Source organism: Choristoneura fumiferana, chromosome 4 (assembly GCF_025370935.1).
Source record: "Choristoneura fumiferana chromosome 4, NRCan_CFum_1, whole genome shotgun sequence".
NCBI classification, from domain to species: Eukaryota; Metazoa; Arthropoda; class Insecta; order Lepidoptera; family Tortricidae; genus Choristoneura; species Choristoneura fumiferana.
The window spans coordinates 1,323,022-1,340,274 of NC_133475.1; the positions used below are offsets into that span (position 1 = coordinate 1,323,022).

The 17,253-nt window shown below is 46.3% G+C and overlaps 2 protein-coding genes across 4 annotated transcripts in view; one reads left to right on the plus strand and one right to left on the minus strand.

Annotated features, from left to right (window-relative positions):
• Window positions 1-562: 562 nt before the first annotated feature.
• LOC141427151 (uncharacterized) lies at window positions 563-15,725 on the plus strand. The gene is made up of 8 exons (XM_074086384.1): window positions 563-973; window positions 1,622-1,930; window positions 2,123-2,167; window positions 6,730-6,885; window positions 7,382-7,519; window positions 8,760-8,946; window positions 11,899-12,051; window positions 13,420-15,725. The coding sequence occupies exons 1-8, from the start codon at window positions 800-802 to the stop codon at window positions 13,569-13,571; spliced, it is 1,314 nt and encodes a 437-aa protein (XP_073942485.1). The 5' UTR covers window positions 563-799; the 3' UTR covers window positions 13,572-15,725.
• Moe (moesin) overlaps window positions 13,973-17,253 on the minus strand; it is a 45,240-nt gene continuing 41,959 nt past the window's right edge. For all 3 annotated transcript variants that reach the window (XM_074086511.1, XM_074086508.1, XM_074086509.1), the window contains one exon: window positions 13,973-16,498. In XM_074086511.1, the coding sequence (XP_073942612.1) occupies window positions 16,334-16,498 (165 nt within the window). In that variant the 3' untranslated portion in view covers window positions 13,973-16,333. The remainder of the gene's footprint in view (window positions 16,499-17,253) is intronic.

The window sequence follows — 17,253 nt, forward strand, 5'->3', positions numbered from 1 at the left end:
CTTTTGAGTTAGTATACAGAAAAATCGAGCATTTTTTCCTCGAAAACTCAAAAGCTCCAAATTTTGAGTTATACCATTTTTTAATTTCCCACAAATTAAAGGGAAATGGAAAAATTGGCAATTTACACTGCCATCTTTTACTATTTATTTGTACTATTATATTATTATATTCTGTGCATGTGGTTGTATAGGCCTAATTTGGTTTGGCTTTCCTAAGGAGAAAAAAAGTCAAGTCAAAGTTTTCGAAGTTCGTAGTTGCCTTTCCGTTCACGCTAAATGTTTAATACATAAAAGAGAGTGACGATAGGATTGAAAGTTCGAATTTCCAGCACAGAATATAAAATAGTACTAACGTATCTCCGGCACAGTGTAAGAAAATGTAAGTTCTTAGACTTTGCTCCAGCAGGGCTACTACGAAACTCGAAGTTCGTGTCGTGCGATTTCTCTGACACTTATACTATTTAATACGAGAGCGAGAGGGACGGTACGATACGAACTTCGAATTTCGAGTTTCATGGTAGCCCTGCTGGCTGGTATAGAAATGAAATGTCAACGTCAACACGTCAACCAACTGTCAAAAATATCACGAATTCACGATACATTTTTTTCCAATAGAATATATATTATTATATTTTCAATTAACGTTTATTTATTATTATGTGTAAAAATATAATTCCATAATTTACTCTTAACCTCCACCCACTTACGAAGCTTTTGTCGTCTCTTACGTTAGAACGCTCGGAATGCACGCGAACGGTGTCCTATTATTTGTTTATTTGTGTACTTTCTGAACTTGGAGATGATCCGTACATACACGCGCAAACCTCCGGAATGCCGGTATATCGAGGGGGTGCTGGGGTTGTGCCGCCTGTGCTTGCAGAGGGCTGAAGAATCCATACCTATCTTCACGGAAGACCGCGCCGACATCTGTTCGTCACTCGCGCTCAGGATTATGATTTGTGTAGGCTTAGAGGTATGCTAAGCAACGAACTGCCTTAAACTTTAATTAGGATAGCTTTCAACTCTTACAAGCGTGCGTCTTTAACCATACTGATCTCATTTTTCGAGCCCTTGCTGCTAGATTTCAGCGCCTCTTACCGCCTGAAGACTCCACTGACTGAATCTAGGCCTGCTTCTATGATAAAGCCTTTCTTATCTGTTGGCATTGTTGACCATATTTTGTGACACTAGCATTTGAAATCGGAAAACCAGGACAATTTATTTTAAGTACGAAATGGCAACATTTCAAATAATGTATAGAAAAAAAAAATACAAAAGTGGCACGCAAATTTCAAAATACCAGGAAAAGTTATTGCGTGAACACAGTTAATAAGTTGCATACATAACTAAACTATGATTTACCTCATAGGCATGCAAAAATTTTATATTTTTAATTTTTAGGCTGGCATAGTCACACAGGTGCATTTAAGCCTCGAAAAAAAAATAGAAAAAAAATAAAAGTAGAACTAGAAAATATATAAAATAGTAAACATAATGTGTACATTTAAACATGAATATAGATGTACATACATTTAGCTTGAGTTTTTTGGCTATACTGATGTACAGATGAACCCAATCTTCCCATACATATTACTAAAATAGGACTATATCTTAATTTCAGTTAAAACGAGAGGATGCCCTTCCCAACCATATATGTCTGGGCTGTTATAAAGACTTGGAGCAATATTATGCATTCCGTAAAAAGTGTGAAGTATCCTATCAGAGGTTGAAGTATCATATCCAAGCTATACACAATAAGAAGGCGGTGGAAGCCCTCACATCAGCAACCGAAGAGGCGATCAAGCAGATAGATGTAGATGGTCAGATTGGTCAGGAGGAAAATGTTAATGCTGACGAATTAGAGCTGATTATGGAAAGCGAGGAGAGTTATGGAATCTTGCAGACAGATTCTGCACCTGTGATAAATGATGTAGGTAACTGAATAATTCTTACTTAATTATACTGTTTTTCTTTTGTCATCAAGCCTGCACCAGCATGTCTGTACGACATAGTTGTAGATGCCTATGCTCAATTGGAACTAGAGATGGCGCTGTTTTCAAAATGATAAAAAAAAAACTTTCCTTGATAAGGTCCGTTGATAACATTAGCTGTATTTTTTCAGGTACCAAGTGATATTCCTGTAGAAACAAAGGAGACAAATGCTAAGGTCTGTAATCTTATCTACTTTATGTCTCAATAAACATAGACAAGATAAAAAATAGGTCCAGGGCAAGTTGGACTTGCACACCGAGGGTAGCTTACATTTGTAAACATAATAATAACTGACCAGGTCTAGAGGTAAGTCTAGAGGCAAACGAGCAGGCGGGTCATCTATGGGAAATGATCACCGTTGCTCATGAGTACCAACTACTCAAGGAGAGTCATTGGTCCGTTGCCGGCCTTTTAAGATAGTATAAGCCCTTTTCTTGAAAGCCCCGATGTCATACTTGTCAGGAAACACAGCTGACGGAAGTTGATTCCATAATTTCACTGTACCTGGCAGGAAGTGCCGAAGGAAACGGACAGTGGTAGATTGTGATTCTTCAAGATGATGTCTGTTCAGTATTGCCAGATGTCAGGAGCCTTTACCTCCTAATATTTTTTATTCACGGTGGCCACACCTTAATCGCTATAACTACCGGCATCCGAATAACCGCTCCCCTCCACTTTTTCGATAGCAAAACCAGCTGACTCGTCAGCTGGAGCGCCATTCATTCTCTCTATTCTTTAATATTATTTAAGAATTTGAATTGTAAGCAGCCGTTACGCTGCCCAAACTTTGCAAGCTTTCCTTCAAACCGTAGTTTTTAAATATAACGTAAGCTCAGTGCTGCTGCTGAAGCCTCCCTGCACCCCTGCGCTGATCTGAAGGCTAAGTACGACACCAGAGGTAAGAGTTAACAGTGATTCTGGAGCAGCTGAAGACTTCGAGCCAACGGTGCCAGTTACCGACGCCCTAACATCCTGCCCTTCAGCAGGCGAGGAGTTCTCAGGTGAGAGCTTCCTACAGTGGCTATTCTTTCGCGTGCTTTTTTTTTATTTTATTTATTAATTTGTCGCGGGACGCCATATTTTGCTTCGGGCACGTTCCTTCACCATCCCGACTTTCCTCTCGTTGCTCTTTCGAAATTCCTATACAGTCCACTTCCCCTTTCTCGCACAATGTCGATGAAATTTAGACTTTCGGCGGGAGGTGCGATGGTGAAATTTCGCAGTAGGTTTTTTTTTTCCTGTTTTTGTTGAGGCTTTGAACACTAGGGGATCATGTCAGCCTCATGGGTGCTCGCTCATTTTTCCTACGCAAGGGACATATTAAAAAAGTGGTATATGCAAATGGCTTTGTCCGATGTTTGTTTTTGATGATGCAGGTGGTAGAACCTTGTGCAAGGTCCGCCCGGATTGCTACCACCATCTTGCTCGCTAATCCTGCCGTGAAGCAGCAGTGCTTGCACTGTTGTGTTTCGGCGTGGGAGTAAGACAGCCGGTGAAATTACTGGCACTTGAGGTATCCCATCTTAGGCCTCTAGGTTGGTAACGCATCTGCAGTGCTCCTAGCGTTGCAGATGTTTATGGGCGGTGGTGATCTCTTACCATCAGGAGACCCATTTGCTTGTTTGCCATCCAGTCGAATAAAAAAAAAAATGTTGGCTCTGAGAGCAGTAGGTAGCAGGTTAATGTTATAACCAAGTTTCCATGAAGCCCTTCTATTGGTTCATGACACACCCCGCACATCTCCTGGTGATAACACAGTCTAAAGCTACGGGTTCACAGTGGATGCAGACCTCTATTGGGGAGCCCTATGTCATCAGTCCACCTACGGCTGTTATGATTATAATAAACCCTGTTACAATGGCAAGCGAAAAACGAACATTGAAGAAGTAATGTTTTGATTATAGAAGTAAACATGTTGAGCTAAACTCGATTTACAATATAATTTAATATTTTTATCACTTGCTCTCAGTACAAACTTTCAAAGTATGGGCTGTTAGTGGTCACTCGAGACAATAAAACTTGTATCATGGTTTTAGAATGACATCGAGAGATACATGCGTAGGGTTGGCCATGGTCCGTTGTTTCGCCTGCCATAGAAACACAGTTTATCTATATACACTACACCCATATAGTAAATCCTCCAATTATGCGTTCAAAAACCATAGATAACCATCATAACGACATTGGATTCTATTATGATCACGGTAATATTGTAATGTTCATTACGACGAAGCGGTAGCGCATCAGCGCACCTTCATCTTCGGGCGCGGGAGCTCGTGGGGCACACATAGTTCTGGATGCAATGCAGGTCATTCTCAATGGTTCTTGAACGCTTGATAGAGGATTTAATACATGGATGTAGATAAAGTAATGTATGTAATACGGTATTTGACTATTTTGTATATGTTTTACAAATTAAAACTACACAATGCCTGTTATCGAATAGAAAAACAATTTTTAAGCTACCTTTACAAATAACAAAGTTATGAGGTTTTGAAATTCAAGATTAGACAGAGAAAGACATACTGGCATGTAACGTCACACGCCAGTACCGCCATACTTGCTGCATAGAGAAAAGCGTTTGAGAAAGAGACAGGTATATAGATTTAAAAAAAAAACACTATAAATCCAATTTTGTTTGTTTGTTTGTTTATACTCTTTATTGTACAAAAAGGAAAAACAAAAAGGTTACATAAATAAAAGTTGTGTTAAGTACAAAGGCGGACTTATCCCTGCAGGGATCTCTGCCAGTCAACCTTTGAGTGGTAGAGGAGCAATCCAAAAAACAAGGATCGACAAATAGAGCAAAACATTTGAACAAATATAAATGCATATATAAACCTCAAATACCTAACTATATACAATAAATATATAACACATATATAAAACATTAATATATTTATAACTAAATATAAAATAAAATACATAAATACACACATTTACATACAATACATAAATAATACAAGTATAAAGGATAATTACTTATTAAATAATCAAGGAACTATAGTGTGAGCCACATCTTCTTCAATGTCTCTCTGAACAAGTATACGGAGGAAGATTGTCGGACGGTGATCGGCAACCGATTCCACAACCTAGCCGCATGCACAGAAAAGGATTTGGAGTAGATCTTGGATGAAGTAGAAGGAGATGCTAGAAGGAGATTGGCGCTTGACCGCAAACGATGTTGGCTGCCTTCAGCTAAGTAGCTGAATCGCCCAGAAAGATATAAAGGAGCCGAAGGATTAAAAAGAATGTTGAAGAGCAATGACAGAATGTGGACGTTTCTGCGGTCCCTGATAGATAGCCATTTAAGTTGCGTGCGAAACTGTGAAACGTGATCGTATTTACGGAGTCCAAAAATGTACCGAATACACACGTTCTGGAGGCGATCGAGCTTGTCAAGTAGCCCCTCACTCAGATCCAGGTACCCAACATCACCATAATCGAGTATTGGAAGTAAAAGAGATTGGGTCAGACTGATTTTGGTTTGGAGTGGCAGAAAATTCTGCAAGCGCCTGAGCGAGTGAAGTGAGGCAAAAAGTTTGCGACTGACCTCAGCAACCTGAGCTGACCAGGAAAATGTCTGGTCCATGGTGATTCCCAGATTTCTGACGGTAGGCGAAAAAGGAATAACAGTACCATCAAAATATAGGTTTGGAACTACCATGTCAGAAATCTGAGAAATAAAATATGGACTGCCAATCATGATTGCCTGTGTCTTTTTCGCGTTTACCTTGAGGCCAAACTTGCAGCCCAATCTCGAATGGTTGTAAGGTCAGAATTAATGCGTTCAATCAACCCAGGAAGATCGCCAAGAGCAGCAGCAGAGTAAATTTGCAAATCGTCTGCATATAAGTGGTAGCAGGAATTCAAAGAGGAGGTAATACCGTTAATGAAGATAGAAAAAAGGAGAGGGGACAGTACACCCCCCTGAGGGACACCAGCGGTAAGATCACACCACGCTGAGGAAGCGTCCTCAATTCTGACTCGCTGTTGCCTCCCACAGAGGTAGGAACGGAACCACGATAAAGCGGTGGAAGATAAATTTAAAGTGCTCAGTATGCCTAAAAGGATGTCGAAGTCCACGGTACTAAACGCACTGCTAAAGTCCAATAGCACCAAAACTGTCAGCTTTCTGTTCTCAATATTATGACGTATGTCATCAGTGACCTTGACGAGAGCGGTGAGGAACCAGGACGAAAACCAGATTGGAAAGGATTAAATAAGTCGTGTCTATTCAGGTGATAGGAGAGACGTCGACTTACAAAATGTTCGACTATTTTGGATAAAACCGGGAGAATTGAAATGGGACGATATTCAGAGAAGGAACTAGGATTCGGCTTTTTAGGAAGAGGGATTACATGAGCACGTTTCCACAACGAAGGAAAACAGCCCGAGGATAGTGAATAATTAATAATATGGGAAAGGATAGGTGCAATGATTTCCGCCCCTAGCATAAGCATGTCCACGCCCAAGCCATCCTCACCAACAGCTTTCGTCCGATTTTCAACCGATTTAAATTTTCCTTTCGCTATCCACTATCTGTTTATCTATATTTTCATAATAATATTAAGATATGGCAAAATCAGGAGTTGTCAAATACCGTATTGTGCGTAATTAGGCCTTAAAACACTCGTGTGATCCCTTTATGAAACTCGGCTACGCTTCGTTCCATAAAACCACACTCGTGTTTTATTACGTAACAGTTGCATAAAGTAGTATTAGGTGTGACCTCAGGAGGCCCCCAGCGCGCAGCTCCCCGGCATGCTGACGGCGGCGCTGATCCAGCTGGGGCTGGTGTCGCGCGCGGGCGCGGGCCCGGGCGGGCTGCTGGCCCGCGCCGCCCCGCCGCCCCCGCGCCCCCGCCGCCCCCGCCCCACCCGCGCGGCTAAGGCTGATCACTGCTGACGGCGCCGCCGTGCGGCTCGAGCTGCTGGAGGAAGATGACGACGAAACAGCGGTCAGTGCAACTAAGAGTCGCCGCACATCTATCGACGCGGAATCGGCTCAAGACTAGGGTTGTTTGGAGCATCGTATCCGTAACCGAAACCATCCGATAGGAGCGGATTCTAAATGCGACATTTTGTGTGTGACAGGTTTTTGTTTCTGCCCGGCCGAGCCGACAGAACAGCCGCACGCGTCTTTTGCATCTATTTTATTGACAATAGACTATTGCTTATTACATATTTCTATTGCAAAGTCTTAATTTACGAATCGTAACTGTTACAATCAAAGTCAAGTCATTTATATTCCTATATTTGTATTTTACTTTTACATTTCCTTTGCTTAGATTGGGACTAGGTCAATGGGTGTCAAGTGTCCCATGATATTAAAAAAAAAACAGAAACTTAATACTGAGTGGTCAAACGGGCATCTTATATGTTTCCAGGAACAGGAAGGATCTTACCAGGATGAGCAGGCGGAGGAAAATTTTTGCCTTGTGCCAGAGAAGCAGAATGACGCCCAAGAGGTGTCCGTTGATGGCCAAGGCGAGGCCGAAATCATCAACGAGGTCAAGAGCAAAAAGGCGACGCGAAGAAGGTAGGGATTGCTGCGTCAAGTTATTGATTCGTAAATTGGGATGTCCCAATTTTTGACAACATATAATAAATCGAAAACCATTTGGAGAAATAGGCTTTGTGAAGCGTTTTCAGAAATTAGATTCCAAAAATGTGATTAACTGAATGAAACAATCAAAATTTTAGTAATGACCCTCATTTGACCCCTGCAGTGTCTCGTCACAAAGGCAGTTATAAAGCAGGTCTACACTCTTAAGCAAATTGACAGTTCGAAATGTTCCTGGCCTGCTTATAATAGCAAAGAGTGACAAAGATAGAACTTTAATCACATGATGCGCACCCGGCCTTAAACAGTTGTCATTTATCGTAAAGTCCGAAATGTATACGAGTATTTAAAATGTATTTTTACAAATTAAATTAAATTATTAAATTACTATGTTACAAGTTAATACAAAAGAATTTAAATATCAGATTTTAATAAAAAAATATCTATTTACTATCACACCATTAAACGAACAGGAATAATCGAAGCTAAAAGAAGAGAAATAAATAAAACAATTTGTCATGGTTCATTTAGGACCCTAAACCGTGCTTGAATTATTGTCAAATTGTAATGCCACAGATTATGTTATGTACGACCTGAATTTTTCAAGGCAATGGAACGTGGCTGTCTCACTGTGACGTCATCCAGCGTATTTTGTAAAAAAAATATAAAAAATTAAATACTCATCCAAATTCAAAAACAATGAAAATGGTATCTTAAAATATCCAATTTTTCCAAAAATAAAATAAAAACTATAGGTTATTTTTTTTGGTGCATCCCCCCAATTGTACTACTGAAGGATTCTTTATTGTGGTGTCGTCCCTACGCTATAAATACAGTGGCGTAGCGTGGGTACCAGCCGTCCGGGGCTACTAAATGCTACTGCTAAATGAGATTAACAAATCAGCTTCCAAGACCAAGATCATTCCTGCAAGCAGCCATCTTGTCGCTGCTGCTCGACGCTTTGGCATGCTAAGTAAACAACCCACTTGCTGAGCAGCCCATCTGGTTGCTCGCCCTCTCTCCGGTAAGCTGTAAAAGCTGTCTGAGGCTAACAGCAACAGTCTATCCGAAAAAAAAAAAAAAAAAGGGAAATCCAAATTCACATTGAAAGTGTGGTCACGTGACCAGATTTATCGCTGCAAACGAGCGACTAGCGACTGCATGTGGCCGCACACGTTCACTCGCGCTTGGTCTGTCTGCAGAGCGGCCGGGGGTGGCGGGGGCGGGGCGGGGCCGAGTGCTCGTGGTGCGGGCGCGTGTGCGCGTCGCTGTCGGCGCTGCGGCGGCACGCGCGCACGCACTCGGGGGAGCGGCCGTACGCGTGCGCGCGCTGCCCGCGGCGGTTCGCGCAGAAGGAGGTCATGCGCCGACACATGCTGGTGCACGACGGTAGGGGCTGGGGGCACTCGAGGGCGCAATAAGTGCAATAAGGGGTGGCCCTGCAAGGGCTTCTTTGGACGTTTTTATTTGTAACTCGAAAACTTTTTTATTTTTTATTTATTTATTTAGAAACAAACAGTCTTTCACAATAATTTTGCATTTTAGCTAAAGCTAGGAATTAGTTTTATTTAGTTTTTAAACTTTTAGAAAGTAACATATTATTATATCAGATATTAATTCAAGTAAAGTAGGTATAGCCTTAGGCAGAGTCGTTCACGTTGACGCGTGCCGTGGTTCGTATTACAATGTCATTAATGTCTAATTGACAAAATCACGCGTCTTCGTCGATGGCCCTAAGTATGTGTACCAGAAGACGTAGCATGCATTAAAGGTAAACTAATGTCATAACCTGCTGAAGATCGCAGCACTCCGATAGTTTTATAATGACTAAAATAATCCTATATTGCAGCGGTCCTCTAACTTTTTTGTCGACAGAGCCCTATCGGAAAACTTATTATTTACCGGAGAAGCTCATTTTGAGAATGGCGGCTATATTGTGTTAACGTTAACGCCCCCTCCCTGCACGCGCGCGCGCACCTCCCCCCCCCCCCCCGAGCGCGCCCCTTTATAGTGTCTCCCCCCAGAGGTCCGTCCGCACGCGTGCGCGCAGTGCCCCAAGAGCTTCACGCAGCGCGCCGCCCTGGCGCTGCATGCGCGCGCGCACCTCCCCCCCCGAGCGCGCCCCTTTATAGTGTCTCCCCCCCAGAGGTCCGTCCGCACGCGTGCGCGCAGTGCCCCAAGAGCTTCACGCAGCGCGCCGCCCTGGCGCTGCATGCGCGCGCGCACCTCCCCCCCCGAGCGCGCCCCTTTATAGTGTCTCCCCCCAGAGGTCCGTCCGTACGCGTGCGCGCAGTGCCCCAAGAGCTTCACGCAGCGCGCCGCCCTGGCGCTGCACGCGCGCGCGCACCTCCCCCCCCGAGCGCGCCCCTTTATAGTGTCTCCCCCCCAGAGGTCCGTCCGCACGCGTGCGCGCAGTGCCCCAAGAGCTTCACGCAGCGCGCCGCCCTGGCGCTGCACGCGCGCGCGCACCTCCCCCCCCGAGCGCGCCCCTTTATAGTGTCTCCCCCCAGAGGTCCGTCCGTACGCGTGCGCGCAGTGCCCCAAGAGCTTCACGCAGCGCGCCGCCCTGGCGCTGCACGCGCGCGCGCACCTCCCCCCCCGAGCGCGCCCCTTTATAGTGTCTCCCCCCCAGAGGTCCGTCCGTACGCGTGCGCGCAGTGCCCCAAGAGCTTCACGCAGCGCGCCGCCCTGGCGCTGCACGCGCGCGCGCACCTCCCCCCCCCGAGCGCGCCCCTTTATAGTGTCTCCCCCCCAGAGGTCCGTCCGTACGCGTGCGCGCAGTGCCCCAAGAGCTTCACGCAGCGCGCCGCCCTGGCGCTGCACGCGCGCGCGCACCTCCCCCCCCCGAGCGCGCCCCTTTATAGTGTCTCCCCCCAGAGGTCCGTCCGTACGCGTGCGCGCAGTGCCCCAAGAGCTTCACGCAGCGCGCCGCCCTGGCGCTGCACGCGCGCGCGCACCTCCCCCCCCCGAGCGCGCCCCTTTATAGTGTCTCCCCCCCAGAGGTCCGTCCGTACGCGTGCGCGCAGTGCCCCAAGAGCTTCACGCAGCGCGCCGCCCTGGCGCTGCACGCGCGCGCGCACCTCCCCCCCCGAGCGCGCCCCTTTATAGTGTCTCCCCCCCAGAGGTCCGTCCGTACGCGTGCGCGCAGTGCCCCAAGAGCTTCACGCAGCGCGCCGCCCTGGCGCTGCACGCGCGCGCGCACCTCCCCCCCCGAGCGCGCCCCTTTATAGTGTCTCCCCCCCAGAGGTCCGTCCGTACGCGTGCGCGCAGTGCCCCAAGAGCTTCACGCAGCGCGCCGCCCTGGCGCTGCACGCGCGCGCGCACCTCCCCCCCCGAGCGCGCCCCTTTATAGTGTCTCCCCCCAGAGGTCCGTCCGTACGCGTGCGCGCAGTGCCCCAAGAGCTTCACGCAGCGCGCCGCCCTGGCGCTGCACGCGCGCGCGCACCTCCCCCCCCGAGCGCGCCCCTTTATAGTGTCTCCCCCCCAGAGGTCCGTCCGTACGCGTGCGCGCAGTGCCCCAAGAGCTTCACGCAGCGCGCCGCCCTGGCGCTGCACGCGCGCGCGCACCTCCCCCCCCCGAGCGCGCCCCTTTATAGTGTCTCCCCCCCAGAGGTCCGTCCGTACGCGTGCGCGCAGTGCCCCAAGAGCTTCACGCAGCGCGCCGCCCTGGCGCTGCACGCGCGCGCGCACCTCCCCCCCCGAGCGCGCCCCTTTATAGTGTCTCCCCCCCAGAGGTCCGTCCGTACGCGTGCGCGCAGTGCCCCAAGAGCTTCACGCAGCGCGCCGCCCTGGCGCTGCACGCGCGCGCGCACCTCCCCCCCCGAGCGCGCCCCTTTATAGTGTCTCCCCCCCAGAGGTCCGTCCGTACGCGTGCGCGCAGTGCCCCAAGAGCTTCACGCAGCGCGCCGCCCTGGCGCTGCACGCGCGCGCGCACCTCCCCCCCCGAGCGCGCCCCTTTATAGTGTCTCCCCCCAGAGGTCCGTCCGTACGCGTGCGCGCAGTGCCCCAAGAGCTTCACGCAGCGCGCCGCCCTGGCGCTGCACGCGCGCGCGCACCTCCCCCCCCGAGCGCGCCCCTTTATAGTGTCTCCCCCCCAGAGGTCCGTCCGTACGCGTGCGCGCAGTGCCCCAAGAGCTTCACGCAGCGCGCCGCCCTGGCGCTGCACGCGCGCGCGCACCTCCCCCCCCGAGCGCGCCCCTTTATAGTGTCTCCCCCCCAGAGGTCCGTCCGTACGCGTGCGCGCAGTGCCCCAAGAGCTTCACGCAGCGCGCCGCCCTGGCGCTGCACGCGCGCGCGCACCTCCCCCCCCGAGCGCGCCCCTTTATAGTGTCTCCCCCCCAGAGGTCCGTCCGTACGCGTGCGCGCAGTGCCCCAAGAGCTTCACGCAGCGCGCCGCCCTGGCGCTGCACGCGCGCGCGCACCTCCCCCCCCACGAGCGCGCGCTGCGGCTGCACGCGTGCCCGCGCTGCCCCAAGGTGTTCCTCCACTGCTCAGGTACGTACGCACGACAAGCCGCCCTCAGACATCGGTTGTGTCACCGTCACCGGTGTCCGAGGCCCTTGTCCCAGCATTCAGGCTGCGTTTCCACCAGAGATGTGCGAGGACGTGTTGCGATAAATGTGTTTTTCATGAACCAATAGAAACGCTCAGCTGTTTACCACTGAAGCTGTTCGAGACAAATAGGGTAGGATGGCATATAACACTCGCTTCTCGCCCACTCGTTTCTATTCTCTCTCTTCGTCGCTTCTCGCTCATCGTCATCGGTCGGACAAGTGCTTTAAATCGGTCCGCGATAAACAATATTCAAATATTCGCGCTAAAAAACCGCCACTTATACTCCGTTTAATTAAAGATTTGAATTAACGGTCAAGTTGTAACACGTTTCTCGATATTTCGAACACAAATGGACTAAAAATACCTACATGTACATTTATTAGCGGTATTTATTATATTTTTATTATAGAAGTTGACACAATTTTGACGACCAGATGGCCTAGTGGTTAGAGAACCTGACTACGAAGCTTGAGGTCCCGGGTTCGATTCCCGTGTCGGGGCAGATATTTGTATGAAAAATACGAATGTTTGTTCTCGGGTCTTGGGTGTTTAATATGTATTTAAGTATGTATCTATCTAAATAATTATATTTATCCGTTGCTTAGTACCCATAACTCAAGCTTTGCTATAAGCTTACTTTGGGACTAGGTTAATTGGTGTTAATTGTCCCGTTATATTTATTTATTTATTATTTATAATTTTAAATAGTTTCGTGGTTTCATTTAAAAACAGGTGCAAATTTTACCGTTAAGTTTCAAATGTTAAAATAAATGGAGTATATGTAAATGAAGCGTGTCTATTGGTTCTCGAAAAACACATTTCTCGCTCATCTCTGGTGTAAACGCAGCCGAAATCTAACTTCATGTTTAAAATACGTGACTGTGCCAAATCTAGCAGCTGAAGTTTGTTTACAATTATGGTGCCCCCACATGCAGTCGCTAGTCGCTCGTTTGCAGCGATAAATCTGGTCACGTGACCCCATTTCGAAGGTGATTATGAATTTCCCGCGATTCAAAAAAGTAGCGCCAAGTCGCCGCGTCGAGTAGATGGCTTCTTGCAGGATTGATCTTGGCCTTGGAAGCTGATTTCGTAATCTCATTTAGTAGCAGTCGTAATAAATATAAAAGAAATTGGAGTGAGCGAAAAAAAAAAATTTTTTTCCAGCGATAAAGCTCAACATTTTCAACTTTATCGCTATGTCACGTGACCATATTTGACACTGGAAACGAGCGTCGAGCGTCGGGCTTTTCATGTGGACCTTTAGTTACCAAACCTTTCAAGTATGATTATAACATGTGTGTGTGGCAGGGCTGTCCCGGCACATGATGTCGCACGCGGGGCGCCTGTTCGAGTGCGGCGCGTGCCGCAAGCAGTTCGCCGACCGCAGCTCCGTGCTGCGACACGTGCGACGCGCGCATGCGCACGACGATTCTACCGTGCGATGCCCGCCACAGAGCTAGTGACATGCGTGGACATAACCCTTTCGAACCCAGCCGAGTATGAAGATTTACGACAAAGGACTTTATGTACAATCCACGTAAGTTCAAATTCAAAATGTAACAGTTACGAAAGTGGACCTTACGTACAATCCATGTCAAATTCAAATGTAATTAACCCGCACGATCGTATCGGCTGGGTTCGAAAGGGGTAGGTTTGCTTGGGTGTAGACCGTAAGCCTTGAGCTCCCGACATTATGCAGTTGCATACATGTTAGACTGAAGTAAGTCAGTGGTCGAGGGTTTAAAAAAAAAAGCTTGAAGCAGCTATTGTATAGGAAGTTACGATGATTTTATTTACTGTCATTAATACCTTGATTTACACTGAATAAATAGTATAAAATTATGTGCTTAATAAAACACTATTATTTACTTAAAACGTTTTATTGGAAAAAAATTCACAGTAGTTGAAAGGCAACATGGTATTGTATAATTTTAGAAAATAATGACAAGATATAAATAGAAGCCGGCGTCGCGCGGCGATACTGACACTACGTGGCGACTACGCGACATTGTGACACTAGAGTGGCGACATTCGAGGGCTACATTGTGACACTACGCGGCTCGTCGGCGACGCCGGCCGACCGGGACATGCGACGGATGGCACTTACTTCAAACAAACCGCGCACAAACGCTTGCAAATATAATTTTTCGAAAAGGAAAGTTCACGCCAACCGTATTGTAACTTATGGAATGCCTTTTATACACTTAACATTAAAAAATACGCTTCCTATAAGCATACAATTAAACAGAAGCTTTCGAATTTTGTTCAAGGGGAAAACGGCCGGGGAAGCGACCGGCTCAGGAAACAACGGACACGATAATTACACTTGAACCTCTAATTCAACTCCTACAGCTAAATATAAATGATTATAAAAATAAATAAGGGCGCCGTGCCCTCTCCCGCCCCGCTCCCATTGTATTCTTGAGCAAAACTTGCTAATTTAAGTATCATCAAAAATATTGGTGTTTGACACTTGGAGCGCTGCGAAGCTTCTGCGGCGACTCGCATCCCCACATCCGGCTCCGGCACCGCTGCGTGCCACTCGCACACAGCACTTTCATTTATGACTCGCATATTTTCCCAATATAACTTATCAGTTAGAATAAAATCCAAATTATTTAAAATATAATAATTAATAATAAAAACAAGCCTGTGTGCCGTTCGTGGTCGTTTTTGTATGTTATTAAAAATATGGTTAAAACGTGATTCTCTTCAAGTACAATGTATATATATTCGGTTATAGCACATTATGGTCTAAAATAAAATTACTATTAAGTAATAATCAATATTTACATATAGTCCGAGTACCGCGAGGGGGGCCTCCGCCTCGCTAAACGAATAGGGTTCGGGTTCGATACCAAGTGCGGCTTAAGGCTATTCGGACGGACACTCCCGCGCCGGCTGAGGCGGCACCTACCACGGTTGTTCCCATACAAGACAGACTTAATGCAACATTTAAAGTTCGTGTACTTTAACGAACAATGATCGAATTAACAGCTTCGGAATCGCGACCGCGCCTTATACAATAACCTTTACACCATAACTATTAACGCGTTATTTTATTCCACGAAAAAGCTTTAACGCCTCACAATTGACAGGCGTGGATAAAATTATCAAAAATTAGTTTTAGAACCATATGATTACATTTCCGTTTCTCAGGCGCTCCGCACTTAATTTACGCAAGGCATGTTTATTTCAGTTATATTTTACTCGAGACTGGCAGCATTAGACATTGCAAAGGCGCTGCGTTCCGGCATTCGCGCGACGTACTGAACGATGTAAGGTCGTCCTTCTAAGATATGTTTAAGTAGAAATGCTAAATTGGTCCAAATTACTGACGCCTGGTGGGATTCTAGGATAACAACCGTCCAATACACAAAGCTAAACTAAACACTGTTCAATCTCACAATGAACAGGTAGACAAAAAAAGTACATTCACTGTCTTTATTTATATAAAATTGACGTACAATACTTTTAAAGTGTAAATGTAAAATTATTGTCGCTAAAACGTTAACTTAGCTTGCAGTACTAACTATCGAACCCTACGCTACGAACAACGGAACGCAACTTACGCGCCGCCACCACACAAAAACAAACGAAAAATCAGTTTTAAATAGACATATAATGCCTCTACGGTCCTAAAATCAGGCTCTGTACCGTTTACGACAGTCTGTCATTATATTAAGCTTCATGATTCATGAATATTACATTGCTATAATAAGGCCAACTGGTACACAATTTTCGTCTGTAACGTCAGTACTGAGGCAATAAACTTTCAGATGGACGCAAAATAAATTAAAATTACAGTATTAAATACCACAATGTATTATGAATGAATTTAAGAAGTGACCCGCCATTCCAGATACATTTAAACTACCTAGTACCTAATTATGGACAGTTTTAGCACACATTTTTTATACGACGAGGTCACTCTTAATGAGTAGAATAGAATACAAAAGTCAATAGAAAATATAACCTAAAAACGAATACAGTAGAATGGTATAATCAGACAGTTAACAGTGAGTACGAAATATCATCCAAAAACGAATACAGTAGAAAGGTATAATCAGGCGATTGTCCATCGAATTGCCTCAGTTAGGCGTTAGATTAGAACTGACGCGTGATGTGGAGGCGGGAGCTACGGACAGCTAGCTGTCGCCGTTCCCGCTAAACACTTTAAGTAAAAACACTTAGCGACGAGGCAGCTAGCTTCATTCTCCGTTTACATGTTCTCGAACTGGTCGACGCGGCGTTTGGTGTTGCCCTTGCGGATCTCGCGCAGAGTCTTGTACTTGTCGCGTCCCTGGCGGACGTTTTCGCGGTGGATCTTGTCCATGGCGGTCTCTTTCGTCTCGTCGCGGGACTGTGCCAGGTCTTGCTTTAGAGCCTAGAAAAGGAGAGTTGGGGTTAATTGCAGAAAAACACATGTAGAAAACTTTTCTTTAGAGATACGTGAAGATTACAGCCGTAAGTATTGTGATAGGTCTGTGTAGTTGTAGGGCGTGTCTAAGTTGGGACAAAAGAACTACATACATAACAACTTCTAAAAGTGATAGATGTTCTTTTAATTCAATTAAGATTCTCTCAAGTGTTCGGTAAAATGAGTTCTGAACATAAGTACTTGTCGGACTTGTCAGTCCTAGTTATGATTATCAATGGAGGAGAAATTTTAGATAAGATTGGCTGTGGTGGAATGCTTCTTGCGTCAATTTTCCGGCTATCTTAATCTTTCTGGGTGTGAGTATTGCTATTTATTTTTTACTAGCTTTTGTCTGAGGCTTTGCTATCGGTGAAACTAAAAAAAGGCTGCACCTCGGATACTCGGACAATATCCTAGCTCTAATGGTGTTCGCTGTGCGTTATCTTTTATAGATAAGATGATGATAATGCAATGATGACGTCCGTCTGTAGCCCTTCAGTAAGTTAGGGCTCGCAACAAAGACCTCTGTGTGACGTCTCCATGTGGTGTCTTCGAGGTCCTGCCAGTTGGAACTTATCACGGACTGCCCGTTTCCACGCGGGTCGAGGTTGGCCTGAGGGCCTACTCCGAAATTCGAAGTTAGTATCGTATCGTCCCTCTCACTCACGTATTAAATAGTATAAGCGTCAGAGGTAATTTTGGGTTCTTTTTACTTAGAATCA

Coding starts and splice junctions, on each gene's coding strand:
- LOC141427151 (XM_074086384.1), top strand. CDS start 800: ATGATCCGTACATACACGCGCAAACCTCCGGAATGCCGGTATATCGAG. Junction 2,168..6,729: donor CAAAGGAGACAAATGCTAAG/GTCTGTAATCTT, acceptor GTGTGACCTCAG/GAGGCCCCCAGCGCGCAGCT. Junction 7,520..8,759: donor ACGAGGTCAAGAGCAAAAAG/GCGACGCGAAGA, acceptor GTCTGTCTGCAG/AGCGGCCGGGGGTGGCGGGG.